This window comes from Elgaria multicarinata, chromosome 6, assembly GCF_023053635.1.
Source record: "Elgaria multicarinata webbii isolate HBS135686 ecotype San Diego chromosome 6, rElgMul1.1.pri, whole genome shotgun sequence".
Lineage (NCBI taxonomy): Eukaryota > Metazoa > Chordata > Lepidosauria > Squamata > Anguidae > Elgaria > Elgaria multicarinata.
In genome coordinates this window covers 5,061,590-5,083,471 of record NC_086176.1, presented here as the reverse complement: position 1 = coordinate 5,083,471, position 21,882 = coordinate 5,061,590, and the positions used below count along the sequence as shown (strand labels likewise).

Genomic DNA, 21,882 nt, shown 5'->3' with positions numbered 1-21,882 from the left:
CATATTCCTTCTCACATTATGTGTTACTCTTTGCTCACTCTTGCATTATCATTTCAAAGGACATTCTTGTTCTAATACTCAACCTAAGTAATAACATCTGGATAAGAGAGCTAGAGCAAGCGGAAGGTTGAAAATGTCTGAAAAAATGTGGATTTGTAGTCCCTTTCAGCAAGGGGCCATTCCTATTGCTTTCATTTAATTACTATTCAAATCCACATTTCACTTTTCCAAGGAAGAGAATAATCAGCTAAGTGAAAACCAGGGGATCATCTAATGTATGGGCAATGTGCCACGAAGCCTAACAAACTGGACATTTCTGGGACCTGGATTTCAGCCATGTTGCTGAATATTTAGAAAGTGTCTGTTCTTTGTATATAAAACTGTAAGACAATTGTAGGTGTTCTAGGACTTAATATGCAAGTTTGTAACAACTGTTTATAATTGATTGTGCAGTCTCTTCTTTTAACCATGCTCAGCTCCTTCATATAAAAGTGTTTTGGGAAAGAAAACTAGCACACACAAAGCAAGATGCGATTGGCAAGATATAAAATTAGCAAGTATTTTTAAGTAAAAGATTGGAGTACTTTTATTAGAATAAGCAAAATGACAAACTGAACCATTAAGTTTAAGAAATCAGCATTCAAGTTGTTGGAGGGTAAGTCCATCTTTAGGTAACAGTTACAAAAGAAAGGAGGCACAGCAATTAGAAAAATATTTACTTTGAAATGTGTGTACAATAAAAACAGAGGTATGCCAACTTGATATCATGTTAGGAATTGCCAAAGCCACCTAACATAATCCTTCACCTATTACTGTTATCAAGGCTTCCAATTTGTACATATTTTAGGTGTTATATCAACTCAACTCAAGTTAAAGGAAAATTGAAACACAAGAACTTGCTGTCTTCATGTCTTACCACAAACAACAAACAAAACCTGGAATTCCCAAGCTGCAAAAGCAATGTGGGATGGGGTTTGATTTATCGACCTTAGTCTCAAGAGTTAGAATTGTCAGGGTGTAAAAGTGTCACCATGCAGTAGCAGGAGGTTGGAATGAGGCACTCAAACACAAAAGGAAGACGCACAGTCACATACATTGCCAGTTGTCGCTTCAAAATGCCCCAGGTGACAGCTCTAATTAATTGGAAAGAGGCTCTCAGTTGACATTACACAAGCCAGCCCCCTCTTTTATACAGTGTCGTATTCACCTTGCTCACTGTTCCCTCCGTTCAACAAGAGTTCATCATTTTGCCTCTTCATTTCTGTTATATATTTATATGCTTGATCAAGAATCATGTTCTTACTCTGTAAGGGAGAACACAGATCATTAGGAAAAACATGAAGTGATACAGATTAAAGTACAGGCAGGCCTGTTCTTGACAAGCCTGTAGTAGTAGTAGTAGTAGTAGTTGTTGTTATTATTATATTTCTTACCCGCCTCTCTGATTGGATTGAGGCTGGGAACAACAGCAAGCATAAAATACATAAAATACTAATTAAAAACATATTAAAAAACATCCTAAAAGCATGCTAAAAGTATCCTAAAATTCTACTGGATAGAATTTATTACATTTGTATACCACCCCCTAGCTGAGGCTCTCTGGGTGGTTTACATAGGATAAAAACACTTAAAAACAATATACAAAAATTTTAAATCACAAAAACATACAATTTAAAACCACAAAAACATACAAAAACAAACCCAGGCTAATTACATATTGCTAAATGCCTGGGAGAAGAGGAAAGTCTTGACCTGGCACCGAAATGATAACAATGTCGGCACCAGGCGGGCCTCATCAGGGAGATTGTTCCACAATTGGGGGCCACCACAGAAAAGGCCCTCTCTCTTGTTGCCATCCTCCAAGCTTCCCTTGGAGTAGGCACCCAGAGGAGGACCTTGGATGTTGAGCGCAGTGTATGGGTAGGCTCATGTCGGGAGAGGAGTTCCATCAGGTATTATGGTCCCTAGCCATGTAAGGCTTTATAGGTTAAAATCAACACCTTGAATCGGGCTCGGAAACATACAGGCAGCCAATGCAAGCGGGCCAGACTGGGTCTTACATGTTCGAACCTTCTGGTACTTGTTGTCACTCTGGCCGCTGCATTTTGCACAAGCTGCAGCTTCCGAACCGTCTTCAAAGGCAGCCCCATGTAGAGTGCATTGCAGCAATCTAACTTGGAGGTTACCAGAGTGTAGACAAATGCAGGTTGCTTACCTGTAACTGTAGTTCTTTGAGTGGTCATCTGTGCAGTCACACTATGGGCTCTGCGCTGGTGCCGAGCTCTGCTTCGGAAAGTCTTCTCCAGCTGAGAACCGTTAATTTTGGCGGGAACCCTCCCCCACCGTCCACTGCGCATGTCCGCGCCCGTTCCCGCCTTCCCCTCAGTTCCTTTGTGACCAACTATACGATCTCAGTACCGAGGGGATACCCCTTCAGTATGTGACACCGAAGAGGGGACGGTGGGAGGGTTGTGTGACTGCACAGATGACCACTCAAAGAACTACAGTTACAGGTAAGCAACCTGCATTTTTTCTTCGTGGTCTCTGTGCATCACATTATGGGTGATTACCAAGCTAAGTACTCACCGGTGGAGGTTCGGTGTCATTGAAGCACTGCAGACAACACAGCTCTACCAAAGGAAGAATCCCTTCGAGAGCGAATGTCAATGTTATAATGCTTGGCGAACGTTAGGGGGTGCGACCAAGTTGCCGCTTTGCAGACATCCTCCAGTGAGGTTCCTCTAGCAAATGCCGTCGATGTGGCCACGCTTTGAGTAGAGTGTGCCCGAACTCCTCGAGGAAGTTGTAATTTGGCTAGGCGGTAGGCTAGTTTAATGGTATGTACTATCCACGTAGCAAGTCTTTGGATGGAAAGTGTCTGACCTTTTTGTTTGCCAGCATAAGAAATAAAGAGTCTTTGAGTTGTACGAAATGCCTGCGTTCTGTCTTTGTAAAAAGCCAATGCTCTTCGAACATCCAAACAATGTAGTCTTTTCTCCAATTCCGTAGATGGAGATGGGAAGAAGGTAGGTAAGACTATAGGCTGATTAATATGGAAATCCGATACTATTTTTGGAAGAAAGGTAACATCAGGTCTCGTAACAACTTTATCCTTATGAAAGATCGTGAATGGGGAGTCAATGCGTAATGCCGACAGTTCACTCGCTCTCCTCTCTGACATTATTGCTACTAGAAAGGCAACTTTCCAGGATAGAAGGTGCATCGATATGGTGGCTAGGGGTTCGAATGGTTTTGTAGTGAGTGCATTCAAGACTACCGATAAGCTCCAATCAGGGGTAATGGGCTTCACGGGTGGTACTAAATTGTTGAGGCCGCGCAAGAATTTTTTTACTATAGGTGTAGAGAAAAGTGGTCTGTGATCAGTCTCTCCTCGATAAGACGATATAGCTGCTAAATATACTCTAATGGATGCATATCGTAGACCTCTCTGGTATAGATGGTGTAAATATGTAAGTATATTTACAGTAGAACAAAGGTTTGGATCAAAAGAATGCGTGGCTGCGAATCCGCAGAAAGATTTCCATTTCCTAGCGTATGATATCTTGGTGGAGTTCTTTATAGATGCTGACAGTATATGCTGCACTCCTGATGGTAAGTCAAGGGGAGTCGTACCCATATTTAATTGTGTCCTGGGTAGATTCTCCATGCCATGAGTCTCAGTCTCTGAATGTCGGGATGGAGAATTTGTCCGTGGTTGCACGACAGCAGTGCTGGATCCAGAGGAAAGCGGTAAGTGTGACCTTTCGCAAGGCGAATCAGGGGGGAGAACCATGGTTGTCTGAGCCACCACGGTGCGATCAAGATGCAATTCGTCTTGTCTTGTATGATCTTTGCTACCACTCTGTGTAAGAGTGGGAATGGTGGAAAGATGTAAAAAAGCCTGTCGTTCCAATTGTGGAGAAATGCGTCTCCCATGGATCCATGTCCTATTCCTGCTCTCGAGCAGAACGTTGTGCATACCGTATTTTCTGCAGTGGCAAATAGGTCCATTTGGTGGCCCCAGACGCGGAAGACATAAGCTATTAGGTTGGGTGATAATTGCCACTCGGGTTGGAGGAGATTCTTGCGGCTGAGTGAGTCTGCTAGGACACTGTCAATTCCAGCTATGTGTATGGCTGTCAGGGATATTTCTCTGGGTATCGTCCATTTGAGTATACGAAGAGTGAGATGGACCAGTTTTGGAGATCTGGTTCCTCCTTGCTTGTTTATATGCCATAATACTGTGGTGTTGTCGGTAATCACCTGTACGTATTGATTCAATAGAGCAGGTTCGAATACCTTGAGGGATTTCCTGACGGCTTCTAACTCTAGATAATTGATGTGGTACATAGCTTCTTGTTTCGACCATTGGCCTTGAATTTGCAAGGTACCGCAGTGGGCTCCCCAACCAATTGTCGACGCATCGGTTGTGAGAGTGCGCGATGGCGGCGGTTGTTGAAATGGGATTCCTTCTAGAAGATGTTGTATGTTTGTCCACCATCGAAGGGTGTGGATGACTGTGCATGGGACGGTAAGAGGGTGATGTTTGGGGTCGCGGTCTTTGTCATAGTGTTGTAGGAACCAGAGTTGTAGTGGGCGCATGTGAAATCTGGCCCATTGGATGACCATAACAGTAGATGCCATGTGGCCTAAGAGGCGCTGTATTTTGTGTACTGAGGTGTTGGGCCATGTAATTATATTCTTGGCTTTGCGGGCTAGCTGTTGCGCTTGGTCCCGAGGCAGGTATGCCTTTCCTGCAATCGAGTCCAATTCTGTTCCTATGAATTTCACGGACTGGGTAGGGTAAAGAGTTGACTTCTCGTAGTTTACACAAAGACCCAGTTGTTGTAGGAGGTCTAGAGTCAAACGGATGTTGTGAGATAGGAGCTCCTTGGGAGTCCGCTATCACAAGCCAGTCGTTGAGATATGGATATATCTCGACGTTGAGCAGGCGGAGGTGTGCACAGACAACCGCCATGCACTTCGTGAATACACGGGGGGCTGTGCTGAGGCCGAACGGAAGTACGCGAAATTGGTAAAATTTGTCCCCTATGGCGAAACGTAGGAAGTGGCGGTGCGATTCTCTGATAGAAATATGGAAATATGTGTCCTTTAAGTCAATAACCGCAAACCATGCATTCTTTCTTAAGAGTTGTAGGATGGTGCGCAACGTTGTCATTCTGAATTTTTTGGGACGAATGAATTCGTTAAGTTTCTGAGGTCTAAAATGGGTCTGAGACCCCCGTCCTTTTTCAGTACTGTGAAGTATCTTAAGAAAAACCCCTCGTGGTTCTGATTTGTGACCTTTTCTATTGCTCCTTTGAAGGATAGTAGGGAGGTTTCTTGGTTTAGAGTGGTGGAGGGTGCCATGATCTTCACAGTACCGAGTGGAGGGAGGGTCTCGAACTCGATTCAATAACCTAGAGCAATTATGTCCAGTACCCAGGAGTCCATGGTTATATTGTCCCAGGCTTGGAGAAAAAAGGATAGACGGTCGGCGAATGCGTGGTATGTGATGTCGCCACGGTGTAAGTCAAAGGCGACGTTTAGTTAGATTATCCGTCTTCTGGTGGGAACGGAAGCGGTTGGTTTGGGCGTATAGTTTCCTTTGGAACGGTTGTGATGTTTGGAATCTTGGTGCCTTGTCTACCGAGGGCTTTTGTTGGTATGGTTGATATTGATGAAACCATTTTCGTGGTTTCTGAGATTGGAACTGTTGGTTTTGTTGGCCAATTCCCATCTTTTTGGCATTGTTTCTAGCCTTTTGGACGGTGTCCATTTTCTCGTCTGTTGTGGCGTTAAATAAGCCATCACCGTCAAATGGTAGTTCTTCTATTCGTGACCGTGCCTCTGGAGCCATTCCTGCTGATCTAAGCCAGGCATGATGTCTGAGTGCTACTGCCCCCATCATTAGCTTGGCATAGCAATCCGTTTGGTGTCGGGTAGTGTTAATTTGCAGTTTTGTCAGTCGTGAAGCTTCAGATTGGAATACACGGGCTAACTCCCTGTGGTCTTCTGGTAAATAATCACACAAGGAGCCAATTTTGTCCCACAGGAAGAGTTGAAACCGGGCCATCAGAGCCAGGTAACTAGTGATTCTCAGACCCAAGGCAGCTGCGGAGTATGATCTCCGACCCATGAAATCTAGCCTACGTCCCTCCTTGTCCATGGGAGAGGAGTGGTGTTTTTGGGGTCTTGAATGAGAGGACTCAACGATAATCAAGTTGGGTCGTGGGTGTGTGAACAGAAAGCCCACATGCTTCTTTTGTACCCTATACATGGACTCTAACCGTCGGGAGGTTGGTGTCATTAATGAGGGGGAGACCCATGTCTGTTTGACTGCGTGCAGCAGTGTCGGTGCGAATGGTATTTCCACTGGGGCTGAAGCCTCTGCAAATATGGGTTCGAATATGAGGTCCTGAATGTGTTCCTGTTGTTGCTGTACATCTACCCCTAAGGCGTGTGCCATTTGGAGTATTTGTTCTGCAAATGAGCCCATCTCCTCGGAGGGTGATGTGCTTTCTTTGGGTCCCAGATTCTCATCAGGGGAGGGGAGGGAGGGTGCTGCTGTTGATTGCGAAGATGATTCGGAGTCGTAACCTTCAGCTGAAGGTGGTGATGTAGGTGGTCTCGATGTGGGAACGGGTTGCTCACTGTGAAGTGGTCTGGATCGGTGCTGTGCGTGTGTCTGCACGCGTCGATGTCGTAGTGTTCTCCGGGTTTTGTGGGTGTCTTGAGTATTGCCTGTCACATTCCCGGTAAGTATGATGTCTGTCGCAATAATGCTCGTAGTTCCGTGTCGATGGTGGGTATGAGTATTTGGAGTAATGTTCCCAGTCACGACGCGGAGACCTAGACCTGCTATGGTAGGAATGATGATGTCTGGTTGAATAATCATCTCTGTAGACCGAGGGGAATCGGTATCGTGATTGAGAGCGTCTGTATGGTTCGTAGTCTTCATGCCGCGAGTACACTAAGTCAGTGTCTCTCGATCTCGGTCGTGGACTGGGTTGGGGTGCCGGTGGTGGTAGGCAGTGTACGGGCTCAGCGGCATCAACAGGGTCCCTTAGAGGTAGGGACGTCCCTGGTTGTTGCGTCGGGGTCGGCGGCTCTCGGATTTCGCCCTCCGACATTGTGGAGAGAAGTTCAACTGCCGGGGGGTCTGCCGGGTTGGAACTCTCTATAATAGGCAAAGGCCGTTCTGTTAAAGTCTTCGTTCTCTTTTTCTTAATGCGGGTTTCAGACGGTGGTTTGATGTTATTTGCTTTCTTGGTAATTTTCTTTGCTGTGGATACGGCTCTCGATTGCATCGACGTTGATGGTTCAGAGCGGGCTGTCGATGTCGAGGGATCTGTTGACATCGATAGTTGCGTTGGCATGGAAGTCATGGTTTTCGGTTTGTCAGCGCGTTGAAGTGTTTGTTTCCAGAGTTCAGCTTTAAGCCGATCGGCCCTGTGCCTTCTTGTTTGTCTCGAAAAAGACTGAAAGTGGTGGCACGTCTCTACAATGTGTGTCTCGCCCAGGCACAACACACAAAGGGAGTGGCCGTCCGCTGCGGGAAGTTTGCTAGCACAGCGGACGCACTTACGGAATGGTGCCTTAAGGGCCATACAAATACTATATACAGAAAGTAGAGAAAGAGTAAATCTTTTTTTTTTTTTTTGATAGATAGAGAAAATGAAGATTGAAGATAACTGGATAGAAGGAACGGTAGAGAAAAAACAGCCCAGCTACTCAATTTTTGGAGTAAATGGAGAAGAACTCTCTCTGCGAAGCACCAGCTTCGCAGAGTTGGTGGGAAGGCGGGAACGGGTGCGGACATGCGCAGTGGATGGTGGGGGAGGGTTCTTGCCAGAATTAACAGTTCTCAGCTGGAGAAGACTTTCCGAAGCAGAGCCCATAGTGCGATGCACAGAGACCACGAAGAAGAACTGAAGCTAGGTTATCCCTGTCCAGATAAAGGCGTAGCTGGGCCACCAACTGAAGCTGGTAGAAGGCATTCCGTGCCACCGAGGCCACCTGAGCCTCAAGTGACAGAGATGGTTCTAAGAGAACTCCCAAGCTACGAACCTGCTCCCTCAGGGGGAGTGCAACCCCATCCAGAACAGGTTGAACACCACCCATCCGGTCAGCAGAACCACCCACTCAGTCTTGTCTGGATTGAGCTTCAGTCTATTAGCCCTCATCCAGTCCATTGTTGTGGCCAGGCACTGGTTCAGCACATCCACAGCCTCACCTGATGAAGATGAAAAGGAGAAATAGAGCTGTGTGTCACCAGCATACTGATGACAATGCACTCCAAAACTCTGGATGACCACACTCAACCGTTTCATGTAGATGTTGTACAGCTTGGGAGCTGGTATATACATCTTGAAAGCATCAGATTGGTAATGGCTGACATATACATAAAAAAAATAATCTAAAGGAACATGCAGTTGACTGTCCAGGTGATAATGAAGGAAAAGACAACATCTTCCAAGGCAGCCTGTTCCAGTGTCAACCATCTCATACTGTCAAGACATTCTTCCTAAAATTCAGTCAAAATCCTTTTTTTCTTAATCATTTGAACCTAGTGATTCTGACCGTACCCTCTGGGACAACAGAAAACAAACTTGCACCATCATTTATGTGATAGCCCATGAAATATTTGAAGATGGCTATCATATCACCTCTTCTACAGACTAAATATATCCAACTCCTTCAATCTTTCATCATAGGACTTGGTCCCCAGGACTTCACCATTTTTATCACCTTTCTCAGGACATACAGTCATGTGAAAAAGAAAGTACACCCTCTTGGAATTGTATGATTTTATATAACAGGACATAATAACAATCATCTGTTCCTTAGCAGGTCTAAAATTAGGTAAATGCAACCTCAGATGAACAACAACACATGACATATTACACCGTGTCATGTTTTATTTAACAGAAATAAAACCAAAATGGAGACATCCTCTCCGGGAAGATTGGCAACAGTCTGGAATGTTTTCCACTTTTGAATCATCTTTCTCACTGTAGAATGATGGACTTTAAATTGTTTGGAAATGGCCTTATAACCCTTCCCAGATTGATGGGCAGCAGCAATTGCTTCTCTAAGATCATTGCTGATGTCTTTCCTCCTTGGCATTGTGTTAACACACACCTGGATGTTCCAGACCAGCAAACTGAAAAACTCTGGCTTTTATAGAGGTGGTCGTACTTGCTGATGATCAATTAAGCACGGGCATTTGATTAGCAGCACCTGTCTGCTACTTAGCATCTTAATTCCTATGGAAGCAGTAAGGGTGTACTTATTTTTTCACACATGGCTTCTCCATTTTGGCGTTATTTCTGTTAAATAAATCATGACACGGTGTAATATGTCATGTGTTGTTGTTCATCTGAGGTTGTAGTTACCTAATTTTTAGATCTGCTAAGGAACACATGATTGTTATTATGTCCTGATATGTAAATCATACAATTCCAAGAGGGTGTACTTTCTTTTTCACACGACTGTATGTTATGTCTGTCAATATCCTTTTAAAACTTCAGAATTTGACACAATGCTCCAGATGAGGTATGACCAAGCAAAATAGAACAGTACCATTACTTTTGCAACCTAGAACAGTACCATTACTACGCTTTTGCAACCTAGAACTGCATTAGCCTATTTAGTGGCCACATCACACTGCTGACTCATGTTTAGCTTATGGTCTACTAAAACCCCAGATCCTTTTTACACATACTGCTGTCAAACCAGGTCTCACCATTCCCCTATCTATGCATTTGACTCTTTCTACCTAAATGCAGAACTTTACATCAAGTTACTTCAACATTTATCTATGTTGAAATTCATTTTGCTAGTTTTGGCCCAGTTCTCCATATTTTCAAGACCATCTTGAATCCTGTTTCTGTCTTCTGAGCTACCCTACCCAGCTTGGTGTAATCTACAAGTTTGATTCCTCTATTCTTTCAACCCAGGGCAGAACCTTGCAGCACCCAGCACCTGTCACTTCTCTCCAGGTTGATGAGGAACAGTTGATGAGCACTCTTTTGGTATGGTCCTTCAACCAACTACAAATCCACCTAACAGTGGCATCTTCTACATTTTACTAGCTTGCCAACAAGAATATCATGGAGGACCTTCTTGAAGGTCTTCCTGAAATCAAGGTATATTAAAACCATAGCATTCCCTGATCTAACTCTATTGAAAAAAGGAAATAAAGTTAGTGGAACATGATGTCTTCTTGAGAAACCCAGGGTGGCTTTTCGTGATCACAGCATTTTCCCCTAAATGCTCATATGCCTAATTAACCTAATAACATTTTTTAAAAATATTATGTGTTATCTTAAGGTGTAATGTTACAGCCCCCTGAGGAAGTTTCAGAAGCCTGCACACAAGCTACTTCACTCCTTTGTGCAAATGGCGAAACAAATTAGAAACAGCCGTTAACCACAGTTGCCCACTATGTCCAAATCAGGAAACTAAATGGCTTTCAAAAGAAGCCAGAATATGAAGTTATCGTTGTAAGGAAATTGGGCTTAAACCTCCAAACTGTGAGCTGTGTGCGTTTTGTTCTGGGGATCTGTGCAAAATCCAGTGGAAGGCCAGCTTGGCTGGGTCCAGTCTCCTTTACATGGTGGCAGTGGTGAGATTCGACACAGATCCGGAGGAACAGAAAGCTGGCAGGAAAAGGAGAGCAGTGAAGCAGAGAATTGAACCCAGGCTAAGCAAAGGTGGTTAGGCCAGCCAAGGATGTCTCAGGATCAAGGAGCTATGGCTCCAGGAGTAGAGTGGTTATCTCAGAGTCAGGGAGCAGAAGCTCCAGGAGTAGAAGTTGGGGGGCTGAACCCTCAGGAAGGAGCGGTAGGGGAGTCCAGTCTGTCCACTTTAGAGTGGGGGATGCAAGAGTCGCCCGGCTCCGAGTGAGGGGCCCGGAGACGGTTTGCGGCACAACTTTGGAGGCCAGAGGAAGAGCGGGAAGGAGCGTGGTTCGAGCGTGAGCCAAGGATGTCGCTCCCGGCAACGCTGCTGGCAGGAGACACTCCAGGAATGCCAATCCCGCAGTTACCGATGCCCCCGACGTTGGTGGTAACGTTGGAAGGGGACGCCAGGAGGGTGCAGGTCCCACGGCCACAAGGAACACCGCTGCCCCCACCCCCTCGTCCACCAAGAGAGGCGGACGGAAATTGCTCAGGGGTGAGGGCCGGAGGAGAAAGCGAGGAACGGAAGGTTCAACGGCTGTACGCGGAATGTATGGAACTGATGTCCCGACACCTGCGAATCGTGGAGAGAGAAAGGGGAGGGACCCCCGGACCACGGTTCGACCGGCGGGCTTTTCCCATGTACCAGGAGGGAGATGATGTGGGGGCGTTCCTGGCCCTTTTCGAAGACACGTGTGACGAGTTGGGGGTCTTGCCATCCCAGAGGATGAGTCTGTTGAGTCCACAAGTGACGGGGACTTTGCGAGAAATGATAGCAACCATCCCGCGGGAGTTGTGCCACGACTACCTGTATTTCAAAAGTTTGGCCAAAGAACAATTTGCATTGACAGCGGAGCATTGCCGGCAGAAGTTCCGCCAGCTAACCAGGAACCCAAAAGAAACTTTCGCTGCGTTTGCCACACAAATGATGACGGCTATGGAGGCTTGGATGGATGCCGAAGGGGGGCAAGGACCTGATGGCTAAGGAGCAACTCTACCGCCAGTTTCCCGAGAAATACAATGCGTGGGTGGAGGAAAAGAACCCCTCAAACCTGATGGAAGCGGCGAAAATGGCAGACTGGCAGGCCAGGCAACGGGTGTTTCAGGCAGGAGATAGGGTGTTGGTGTTGAAACCGTTGAAGCCAGAGAAGCTGGCCGTTAAGTGGGAAGGGCCCCTGGTTGTAGAAAAGAAGCTAAACGAAGTGAATTACTTGCTGCGAGACCCAGAGAGTCAGCGACGGCCCAAGGTTTATCACGTAAACATGATGAAACCGTTCCGCGAGAGGGGAGCGTGGGTTAACCAAGTAGGAGGGGGAGAGTCGTTAGGCGAAGGAGCAGAGCTGGATGTCTTGGCTAGCTATCGGGGAAAGGATGGGATGGCGGATATTCAAGTTCCTGAGGAATTGAGTGCTTTGCAGAAAAAACAGCTGAGACGGTGTTTGCAGGAGTTTCGAGAATTGTTTTCGGGCTTGCCGGGGCGGACGTCGCTAACCAAGCATTCGATTGACACGGGGAACCATCCCCCCATTCAATCTCCGCCACACCGGTTAAACGGCAGACAGCTGGAGGTGGTTAATAAAGAAATTGAAGAAATGCTAGCTATGGGCGTGATTAAGAAAAGCCAGAGCCCGTGGTCTTCCCCCCTGGTGCTCGTGGCCAAAAAGGACGGATCGGTTCGTTTTTGCATGGACTTTAGAAAATTAAACAGTGTTTCCACGGTGGAGGCATACCCTATGCCCCGTACCGATGATCTGATTGAGACGCTAGGGAAAGCCAAGTTTATCTCCACCTTAGACTTAACCAAAGGATATTGGTAGGTGCCACTAGATGAGGACGCTGCCTTGAAGTCAGCGTTCTCTACCCCTTGGGGCCACTACCAGTTTACAGTTCTTCCGTTCGGGCTCTCGAACGCACCGGGTTGCTTCCAGAAACTTATGGACCGGGTTCTGGACGGTTTGGGGGCTTTTTTGTGTGTTTACCTAGATGACGTGGCGGTGTTTAGTGACACGTGGGAACAGCACTTATCGCATTTGGGGCAAGTGTTGGGACGGCTGCGGGAGGCCGGGCTAACCGTGAAGTCCTCCAAATGCCAGTTCGGCAGAGGGGAAGTGACTTATTTGGGCCATAGAGTGGGACAGGGAGCGTTGAAACCTATGGAGGCCAAGGTAGAGGCAATCCAGCAGTGGCCCGTCCCGCAGACTAAGAAACAAGTCCAATCCTTCCTAGGGCTGGCGGGCTACTATCGAAGGTTCGTCAGGTTGCAGCCCCATTGACCGAATTGTGCCGGAAAAGACAGCCGATACGAGTGCAGTGGACCAAGGCGTGCCAGCGGCCGTTTGAGGGGTTAAAGAATAGGCTCCGGCAGACTCCCGTATTTCGAGCGCCCGATTTCGAGCGCCCCTTTGTGGTGCAAACGGACGCCTCTGAGGCCGGGCTTGGCGCAGTGTTGTTGCAAGAAGGCGAGGGGGGGCTGCTGCAGCCCGTGGCGTTTATTAGCAAAAAACTGCTGCCACAAGAGAGGGTGTTGGCCACGATTGAGAAGGAGTGTTTGGCAATAGTGTGGGCAGTGAGCAAGTTGAGACCCTACCTGTGGGGGCGGCCCTTTCAGATTCAGACGGACCATTCTCCGCTTTGTTGGCTGGCGCGAGTTAAAAACACTAACCAAAAGCTGCTGCGTTGGAGCTTAGCTCTCCAAGACTTTGATTTTACCATCTCCCATATCAAAGGCAAAGAGAATGTTGTGGCAGATGGGCTTTCCCGGAGTTTCAGCCAAGGGGAGGAGGGAGTGTCGGGAAAAGACAAACCCCTGCCCCTGCGTGGGCACAAAAGAAACTAAGGTCAGAGGGGTCAATGTGTAACCAAATAATAAAAGCATGATTGAGATGACATTTTTTAGAATTGTCATCTTAAGGGGGGAGGTGTAAGGAAGGGGTAGATTCATACATGGAATGGCTGTTCTTAAAATATGTTAAAGTGTTCTATTGTTATGGTTTTAGGAGCGGAGTAGATAACCGGCCAGATGTATGGGGGCGTTCTGGTACTTCCTGGAACCGCTTGGGGCCAGGCCGGCCGACCTTGAGAGAAATTAACATCTCTGGAGAGGTGTGAAAGATCATCGCAGGGAGAGCTGAAGGGAGGGGGAAAGGAGTGGGAAAAGTATCTATAAAGGTTATACTTTGAAAGAGCTGGCTGACTCCATGGCTGGGTGACGTATGATGATATTGTAACTTAGTTTTTAGTTTGCTTGGTTCTGGGTTCAATATATATCTGCATGTATCTATAGTTTTAGTTGCTAATCCTGTTTGCTTGCCTCTTTCCTAAATAAATTGGGCTTAAACCTCCAAACTGTGAGCTGTGTGTGTTTTGTTCTGGGGATCTGTGCAAAATCCAGTGGAAGGCCAGCTTGGCTGGGTCCAGTCTCCTTTACAATCGTTTCAAGCTGGCTTCTGTATTCTGGGTTGTGTATGGAGGCCACTAATCACAGCTTGTTGGTTTGGACATAATGGGAAACTATGGTTAAGTACAGTTCCTGGTTTTTAATAGCAGGAGGGGCTGAATAATTGAGTCCACGAAGTGAAAGTTTGGCAAAACAAACTATACTTGATTGCAAAAAGCACACACAAACCCTGGCACAAGACTGAACTTTTCTGTACAAAAACAAGCCCTGGTTAAAGTAGGAAAAACGTCTCTAGCTCCGCTTTGTTCATACTCAGTGTTCTTTGCATGTATCCAGGGGAGCTGATTAGTTTTGCATCCTTGTTGACCGCTGCTAATTACATCTCTAAGAGCAGACTAACCCTTTGGTGAAGCTTTCTGTTGGTGTGATCCCCTGCCATCGCTATTTCAACAGTTTTTTTCACTCACTGATGCAAAAGGAGGAGTAAAGTGGCTGCATGTGAGTGCTTGAACCTTGTGTATACTCCAGCTTAACCAGCTCCAAAGTGTGCATGTTCAGCTACTAATGAAGTTAAGAGTGCACTTGCCTGTTTCAGTGCTGGGGAACATGGAATTAGTTCACCAATTCGATTTATTCCAGCATTGATCTTCTTCTTTCGATGTCTCTCCACTGGAAAAAAGCAGAAAGAATAACATACATAACAATATATTGACATCATGCTAAAACAAAAAAGACTTGTTCGATAGTGAGGGACTTTACATACTTAAAAAAAGAATTTTGATCTCAGCAACACTAATGCTCCTACCTGCGTTGTGAGTCTCACGGTTTTTCTTTCTGTTTAAAAACACACACAAAAAGGTTACATGAAATATTTGTGTTGTGACATCTTTTCTTTAATGTATAATAACATGTAAAACAAGAATCGTCTTTTCTGGCAGTAAAGGCACACACAAAAAAAAGAAATAAATAAACACATTTATACCAAGCATATATATTTTCCTTGCATATAAGTAATTTCATATTGTATTTTTTTTGCAGAAGCTGTTCTGCATGGAATACGAATTTAGTTATCGGCCTGGTTAGGCCTCATCTAGAGTATTGCGTCCAGTTCTGGGCTCCACAATTCAAGAAGGACGCAGACAAGCTGGAGCGTGTTCAGAGGAGGGCAACCAGGATGATCAGCGGTCTGGAAACAAAGCCCTATGAAGAGAGACTGAAAGAACTGGGCATGTTTAGCCTGGAGAAGAGAAGATTGAGAAGATTGAGGGGAGACATGAGAGCACTCTTCAAATACTTGAAAGGTTGTCACACAGAGGAGGGCCAGGATCTCTTCTCGATCCTCCCAGAGTGCAGGACACGGAATAATGGGCTCAAGTTAAAGGAAGCCAGTTTCCAGCTGGACATCAGGAAAAACTTCCTGACTGTTAGAGCAGTGCGACAATGGAATCAGTTACCTAGGGAGGTTGTGGGCTCTCCCACACTAGAGGCCTTCAAGAGGCAGCTGGACAAGCATCTGTCAGGGATGCTTTAGGGTGGATTCCTGCATTGAGCAGGGGGTTGGACTCGATGGCCTTGTAGGCCCCTTCCAACTCTGCTATTCTATGATTCTATGATTCTACTGTTGGGTAGTACAGGTGCTCTCCTTACTGAAACCTTTACCCACTAGTAGGAAAGAATTAAAAGGCACTAAAATGGCTCCACGGCATTGCAGGAATTCAAACTATGAACAAAATATTGCATTATGCACAATTTCTTATGGTTATTACATGTATAGGTTATCTAGTAGGTACTGGAGATAAAAGGAACAGGAGAAAACACCACAGTTGCACAAGGAAGCTGGTACAAAATACTGTTATATCAGGATTCCTTTCATTTAGAAGGAGATTTGTCAAATTAATGTACGATATACTTTAAGACTAAAACTTCTTAAGTCAAACAAGGATAAAGTATAGGATTTTTACACTAATATCTGCCAAACGAGAAAAAGATTTATGCTGTGAAATAAAGGATCAATACATTAAACTTTCAATTAAGCTTTCATCAATAACCAATACCTCAGTACACTTCAAAAGATTTTCAGCCCAATATTATGTATATTTATTTAGAAGCAAGCCCCACTGGTTTCAATAGGACTTATTCACAAGTAAGTATGTATAGGATTGTAGACTAAGAAAGCAATCCTATGGTCGCAGGACAAGGATCCCAGGGACAATAGGGTGGCTTGGATTCCCCACCTCTGAGGTTGGAGGCAGCGAGTAAAGTACATGGATATTTGGTCTGCTTTTCTTGAAACCTTTGCATATCGCTGGAGATGCATCTAAACCATGTGACATACAAAGGCAGGGCTGTCCACGGTCACTGTTATTGTTTATCTTGGTGTTAGAACTGCTGAATCTAGATATAAGACAAGACGAATAAATTAGAGGAATAAATATAAAAAAAGAGTCATTCAAGCTGAGGGCATTTGCGGATGATTTGGTCTTTACTTTGGAAGACCCTTTAAAGGATATTGAGATCTTGATGAGAAAACTTAAAGAATTTGGGGCAGTAGCAGGTTTCAAAGTAAATAAACAAAAGACAAAGATGCTAACAAAGAATATGAATCCCCAAGAGCAATTAAAACTGATAGAAAAGACAGGATTTCAAATTGAAAAGAAGATAAAATACTTGGGTTTTTTTTGACAAATATGAACTGTATGCTATTTCACAATAACTATGTCTAGAATGAAGTCAAAAAAGATTTATTAAGATGGGAAAAGGTTCAGCTGTCTTTTTTGAGGAGAATTGCAGCAATTAAAATGAATGTCTTACCAAGAATGTTATTTTTGTTCCAAACAATACCTATTGTAACATCGGATTTACTATTTAGGTAGTTGCAGTATCTAAGTTTATATAGCAAGCAAAAAAAAAAAAGTTAAAATGAAAATATTGCAATACGCAAAAGAAAGACGAGGTCTGGGTTTGCCAGACCTCAAAGTGTATTTCTCTGCCAGCTGCTTAACGTGGATGAAAGATTGGATGCTGTTGAAAAATAGGAGACTGTTGGAACTGGAAGGACATGAATTGAGATTTGGATGGCATGGTTACTTGTGGTATGACAAAGCTAAGGTTAACGCAGAATTTAACAATCATTATGTGAGACGAGCTGTCTTAAGAATATGGAATAAATACAAATCAAGGTTTTGTCAGAAAATACCGTTTTGGTTGTCTGCCCAGGAAGCTATTCGTAGGAGGGAATTGTTATCTATGCATAAATGGTTAACCTACAATGATGTATTAGAAATGTCTCAAGATGAATGTAAATTAAAACCAAGGGAGGAATTGTTGAAAGAAGGTCATATATGTCAATGGTTTTCGTGTGTTCAAATTATGGAAAGGTTTAAAATGGATAAAAAAATGGTGGGTTTCAGCAATCGAAATCTGAATTTGAAATGGCATTATATACAAACAATGAACAGGTTATTTCAAAGACTTATAATCTTTTATTAAAGTATGAAACAGAGGATGAGCAGATAGTATGATAAAAAGGGCTCAAAACTTTGGATACAACATTTCAATGGAATAGTGGGAGAATATGTGGGGGAAAGGTTTGAAATTTACATTATGTTCAAGACTTAAAGAGAATTTTTGTAAGATGATGTATAAATGGCATATGTCGCCTACAAAGCTGGCTAAAATGTATAAGGGTTAGGGTTGGAAATGTGAGAAAGAAGGAATTTTTTATCATCTCTGGTAGACTTGTAAAAAAGCTAAAGCTTTCTGGACACAAATACATTCTTTAATTCAAAAAATATTAAAGACTAATATACAAATGAAACCAGAAGCCTTTCTATTGGGACTAATGGACAACCAACTGAAAGAGAAGGAGGAACTTTGTTTTTATACATGACAACGGCAGCGAGACTACTTTACGCACAAAACCTGTTGGTTGTTAACCTGTTGGTTGTTTTATTATGGTTTTAATTTTTGTGAACCGCCCAGAGAGCTTCAGCTATTGGGTGGTATAAAAATGTAATAAATAAAATAAATAAATAAGTGGAAAAATGCAGCTACGCCAACAACAGAAGAATGCCTATTGAAGATATTGGAGTTGGCAGAGATGGCAAAATTTACAGTGATAATGAGAGATAAATCAACAACTACATTCATATCTGAATGGAAACCTCTAATAGAATTTTTGCAGGAAACAGAGAAAAATGATGTATTTGTCTGTGTATGAGATATAGTTAACTTAGAAGAAAAAAAAGAATTTGATTATCGTGTTAAATGTATCCAACAAGGAGAAAATATAATTCACATTTATGATATGTAGAGAACTGAAAATATAACTTAATCTTTGTGTATTTCCCCCCCTTTCCTCTCCCCTTTTTCCTTCCCTTGGATGTAATGTCATTATGTAATGCTTTTATGTTATGTAAAAAAATTGGACAACCCCCCCCATGCATAACTCTCTCCTTTTCTGGAATGCTATATCTGATAAAAATAAATAATGATATTCCTATGTAATATTTCTTTGTTTTTCTTTTTCACGATTTATTTTTTGTTTTGTTTTGTTAAATATATAATAAAAAATACCAACAAAAGTACCACATGAAACCAAAGTAAAGCTTAGCAGTTACAGCTCAGGGAAAGCCTGTGAGAAATGTTATGTTTTCAGGAGGTGTTTAAAGGATGTTATATTTTCTGCCTCCTGAACCACAGGAAAGGCCTGCTGTCAAGGTTCTTCATGGCGACATTCTATTCGTTTTGGAATGGCCAGCAAGACCTCCCCTGAAGATCATAACTGTTGGCTGGGTGTATATAAGGGAATAACTGTTGGTATGCTGGTCCCAAGTTGTTTAGGGCTTTGTAGGATAACCTTATACGTGGCTCAGTAGCTAACAGGCAGCCAGTGCATTTCTTTTAACACAGGTTTTATATGAGCAGAGCTAGTGTCCCCGTGAGCACCCTAGATGCTGCGTTCTGCACTAGCTGCCGCTTCCAAAACACACACATGGGTAGCCCCACACTGAGCGCATTAGAGTAGTCTAATCGTGAGGTTACCAGTGCATGAATGACCATGACTAGGCTATCCCTATCCAGGAATGGGCGTAGTTGGCATACCAACCAAAGTTGATAATGGGCACTCCAGGCCACCGAGGTCACCTGGGCCTCCAGTGACAAAAATGTATCTGGGAGAACTGTGGTCAACAGTATCAAAAAGCCACTGAGAGATCAAGAAGTAACAGGGTTGCACTCCCCATGACTCTCTCCTGAACAAGTAGCCCCTTGGATAGCTCCTGTGGGTTGGGAGTTGGAAGAACTGTTCTACAGTGGTTCAACTGGTGCCTGTGAGGTCAGTTCCAGAGAATAGCATTGGGTGACTGTGCCTCAGCCCCATGGCAGCAGAACTGTGGGTATCACAGGGCACCATCCTGTCCCCAATCTTATTTAATACCTATATGAAGCCATTGGGAGCAGGTCATTGGGAGATTTGGACCAAGGTATCACCAGTATGGTTACGACGTCCAGCGCTGTTTCTCTGTAACATCTAAATCAGGAAAGGCCGTGCAGGTTCGAAACTGGTGCTTGGATGCAGTTATAGCTTGATGAGGACCAATAAACTGAAACTGAATCCCAACAAGACAGAGACCCTATGGGTTGGTGATTCCCAGGACCTGGAATTGGGGTGTTTGCTTGTTCTGTAAGGGATTGCACTCCCTCCGAAGGAGCAGATCCGTAGTTTGGAGGTGCCAAAAAATAGTAGTGTCACAGCAGCCGGTTCCCAAACCCCATTACTGATATTTTAAGCCAGTAATTAAGGATACAGAGGTGAACTGTCACTTTAAAGGGCAAAACTCTAAATATATGCCATAAGACCATAGAATTGCGGAGTTGGAAGGGTATCATCTAGTCCAACCCTCTGCAATGTGCAGAAAAATCAATGAAACCATCCTTGAGAGATGGCTTTCCAGCCTCTCCTTAAAAACGTCCAGACATGAAGAACTCACAACATCCATAGGTAGACTGTTCCACTGTTGTACAGATCTTACCATCAAGAAGTGTTTCCTTATATTTAATCAAAATCTAGGTAGCTGTCACTTATACCCATTATTCTGTTCCTAATTTCTGTGGCCATGGAAAATAGTTCTTGACCGTTCTCCCTGTAGCAACCTTTTATATACCTGAACACAGCTAACATGTCTCCCCTTAGTCTTCTTCTCTCCAGACGGAACATCCCAAGTTCTTTCAGCCTGTCCTCATGGGGCATGTCCTCAAGTCCTTTTATCACCATTGCTGCCCTACTTTGAACCTGTTCTAACTCATCAATGTCCTTCTGGAAATGTGGTGCCCAGAATTGTACACAATACTGCAGAAGTGGTCTCACTAGTGCCGAATAGAGAGGAATAATGACTTCACGCATCTTTGGTACAATCCTTCTTCTAATACAACCCAGAACTGCATTAGCCCTTCTAGCAGCTATATCGCACTGCTGACTCATGTCCAGATTGCTGCTGACAACCACACCCAAATCCTTCTCTTATGTAGTGCTCCTAAGCTATGAATCCCCCCTCTTGTATGTGTACCCTACATTTTTCGTCCCTAAGTATAATACCCTCATAAAGGCAATGACTTGTCTTTTTTATTTGTTACTCTCTAAAGCAACCATGTACATTAATGGTGCTGCAGAAATACTAATAAAAAGAGGGGAGTATAGGAAGCTTAATGCAATAAAGACAGCTTTGTTGTAGGAGAAAAACCCGTTAGCCCCCTCCTGTTTCATGAGAGCAAGGTGGGGAATAGACCTTTTTCATCACAGATCAAAAGTACTATCCAACAGGCTCCCAATGCAGAACTACTTTATGCTGGGGGAGCGAGGGGAAGACATTGATTTTAACCTTGAATCCCAATCTGAGCCTTGTAAAATACATGATTTGTCTTGATTTGAAGGGAAAAGATCTGTATTTGGTGCTCTAATGGCACTCTCTTTACTAAAAACCGGAAATGTCTATACACAGCCCAGGAGTGCTTATTTTTAACCAACCTTCATTCATATTTTACCAGTTAGCCATCTTTAAACTTTTGCTAACCAAGTTAAACATTCTGGACAGAAAACTGTAACAATGGATAAAAGAATGAAAGCATTTTTTCAAGTAGACTGATATTATTTATTATTATTATTATTATTATTATATATTGAATTTATATACCGCCCAATAGCCGAAGCTCTCTGAGCAGTTTACATAAGATAAAAACACTTAAAAACAATATACAAAAATTAAAAACCACAAAAACATACATTTAAAAACAACTGAACAACTTTTAAAAAACTATGAGCCTAAAAAAACAGACCCAGGCTCATTACATATTGCTAAATGCCTGGGAGAAGAGAAAGTCTTGACCTGGCATGGAAAAGATAACAATGTTGGCACCAGGAAAGCCTCGTCAGGGAGTTTGTTCCACAATTAGGGGGGGACCACAGAGAAGGCCCTCTTTCTTGTTGCCATCCTCCGAGTTTCCCTTGGGGTAGGCACCTGGAAGAGGACCTTAGACGTCGAGCATAGTGTATGGGCAGGTTCATGTTAGTAGAGGCGTTCCATCAGGTAATGTGGTCCTAAGCCATGTAAGGCTTTATAGGTTAAAACCAGCACCTTGAATCGGGCTAGAAAACATACAGGCAGCCAATACAAGCGGTCCAGAGTGGGTCTTATATGCTCAAACCTCCTGGTTCCAGTTATCAATCTGGCCACTGCATTTTGCACAAGCTGCAGCTTCCGAACCATCTTCAAAGGCAGCCTCACATAGAGCACATTGCAGCAA

General features: G+C 44.0%; 1 protein-coding gene across 2 annotated transcripts in view; it reads right to left on the bottom strand.

Moving 5' to 3' along the window:
- The window catches only part of USF3 (upstream transcription factor family member 3), a 43,694-nt gene that overhangs the window by 11,021 nt on the left and 10,791 nt on the right, over positions 1–21,882 (bottom strand). For both annotated transcript variants that reach the window (XM_063128894.1, XM_063128895.1), the window contains 3 exons: positions 14,888–14,916; positions 14,669–14,751; positions 1,208–1,304 (listed from right to left, as the gene is read on the bottom strand). In XM_063128894.1, coding sequence (XP_062984964.1) covers positions 1,208–1,304; positions 14,669–14,751; positions 14,888–14,916 — 209 coding nt within the window. The remainder of the gene's footprint in view (positions 1–1,207; positions 1,305–14,668; positions 14,752–14,887; positions 14,917–21,882) is intronic.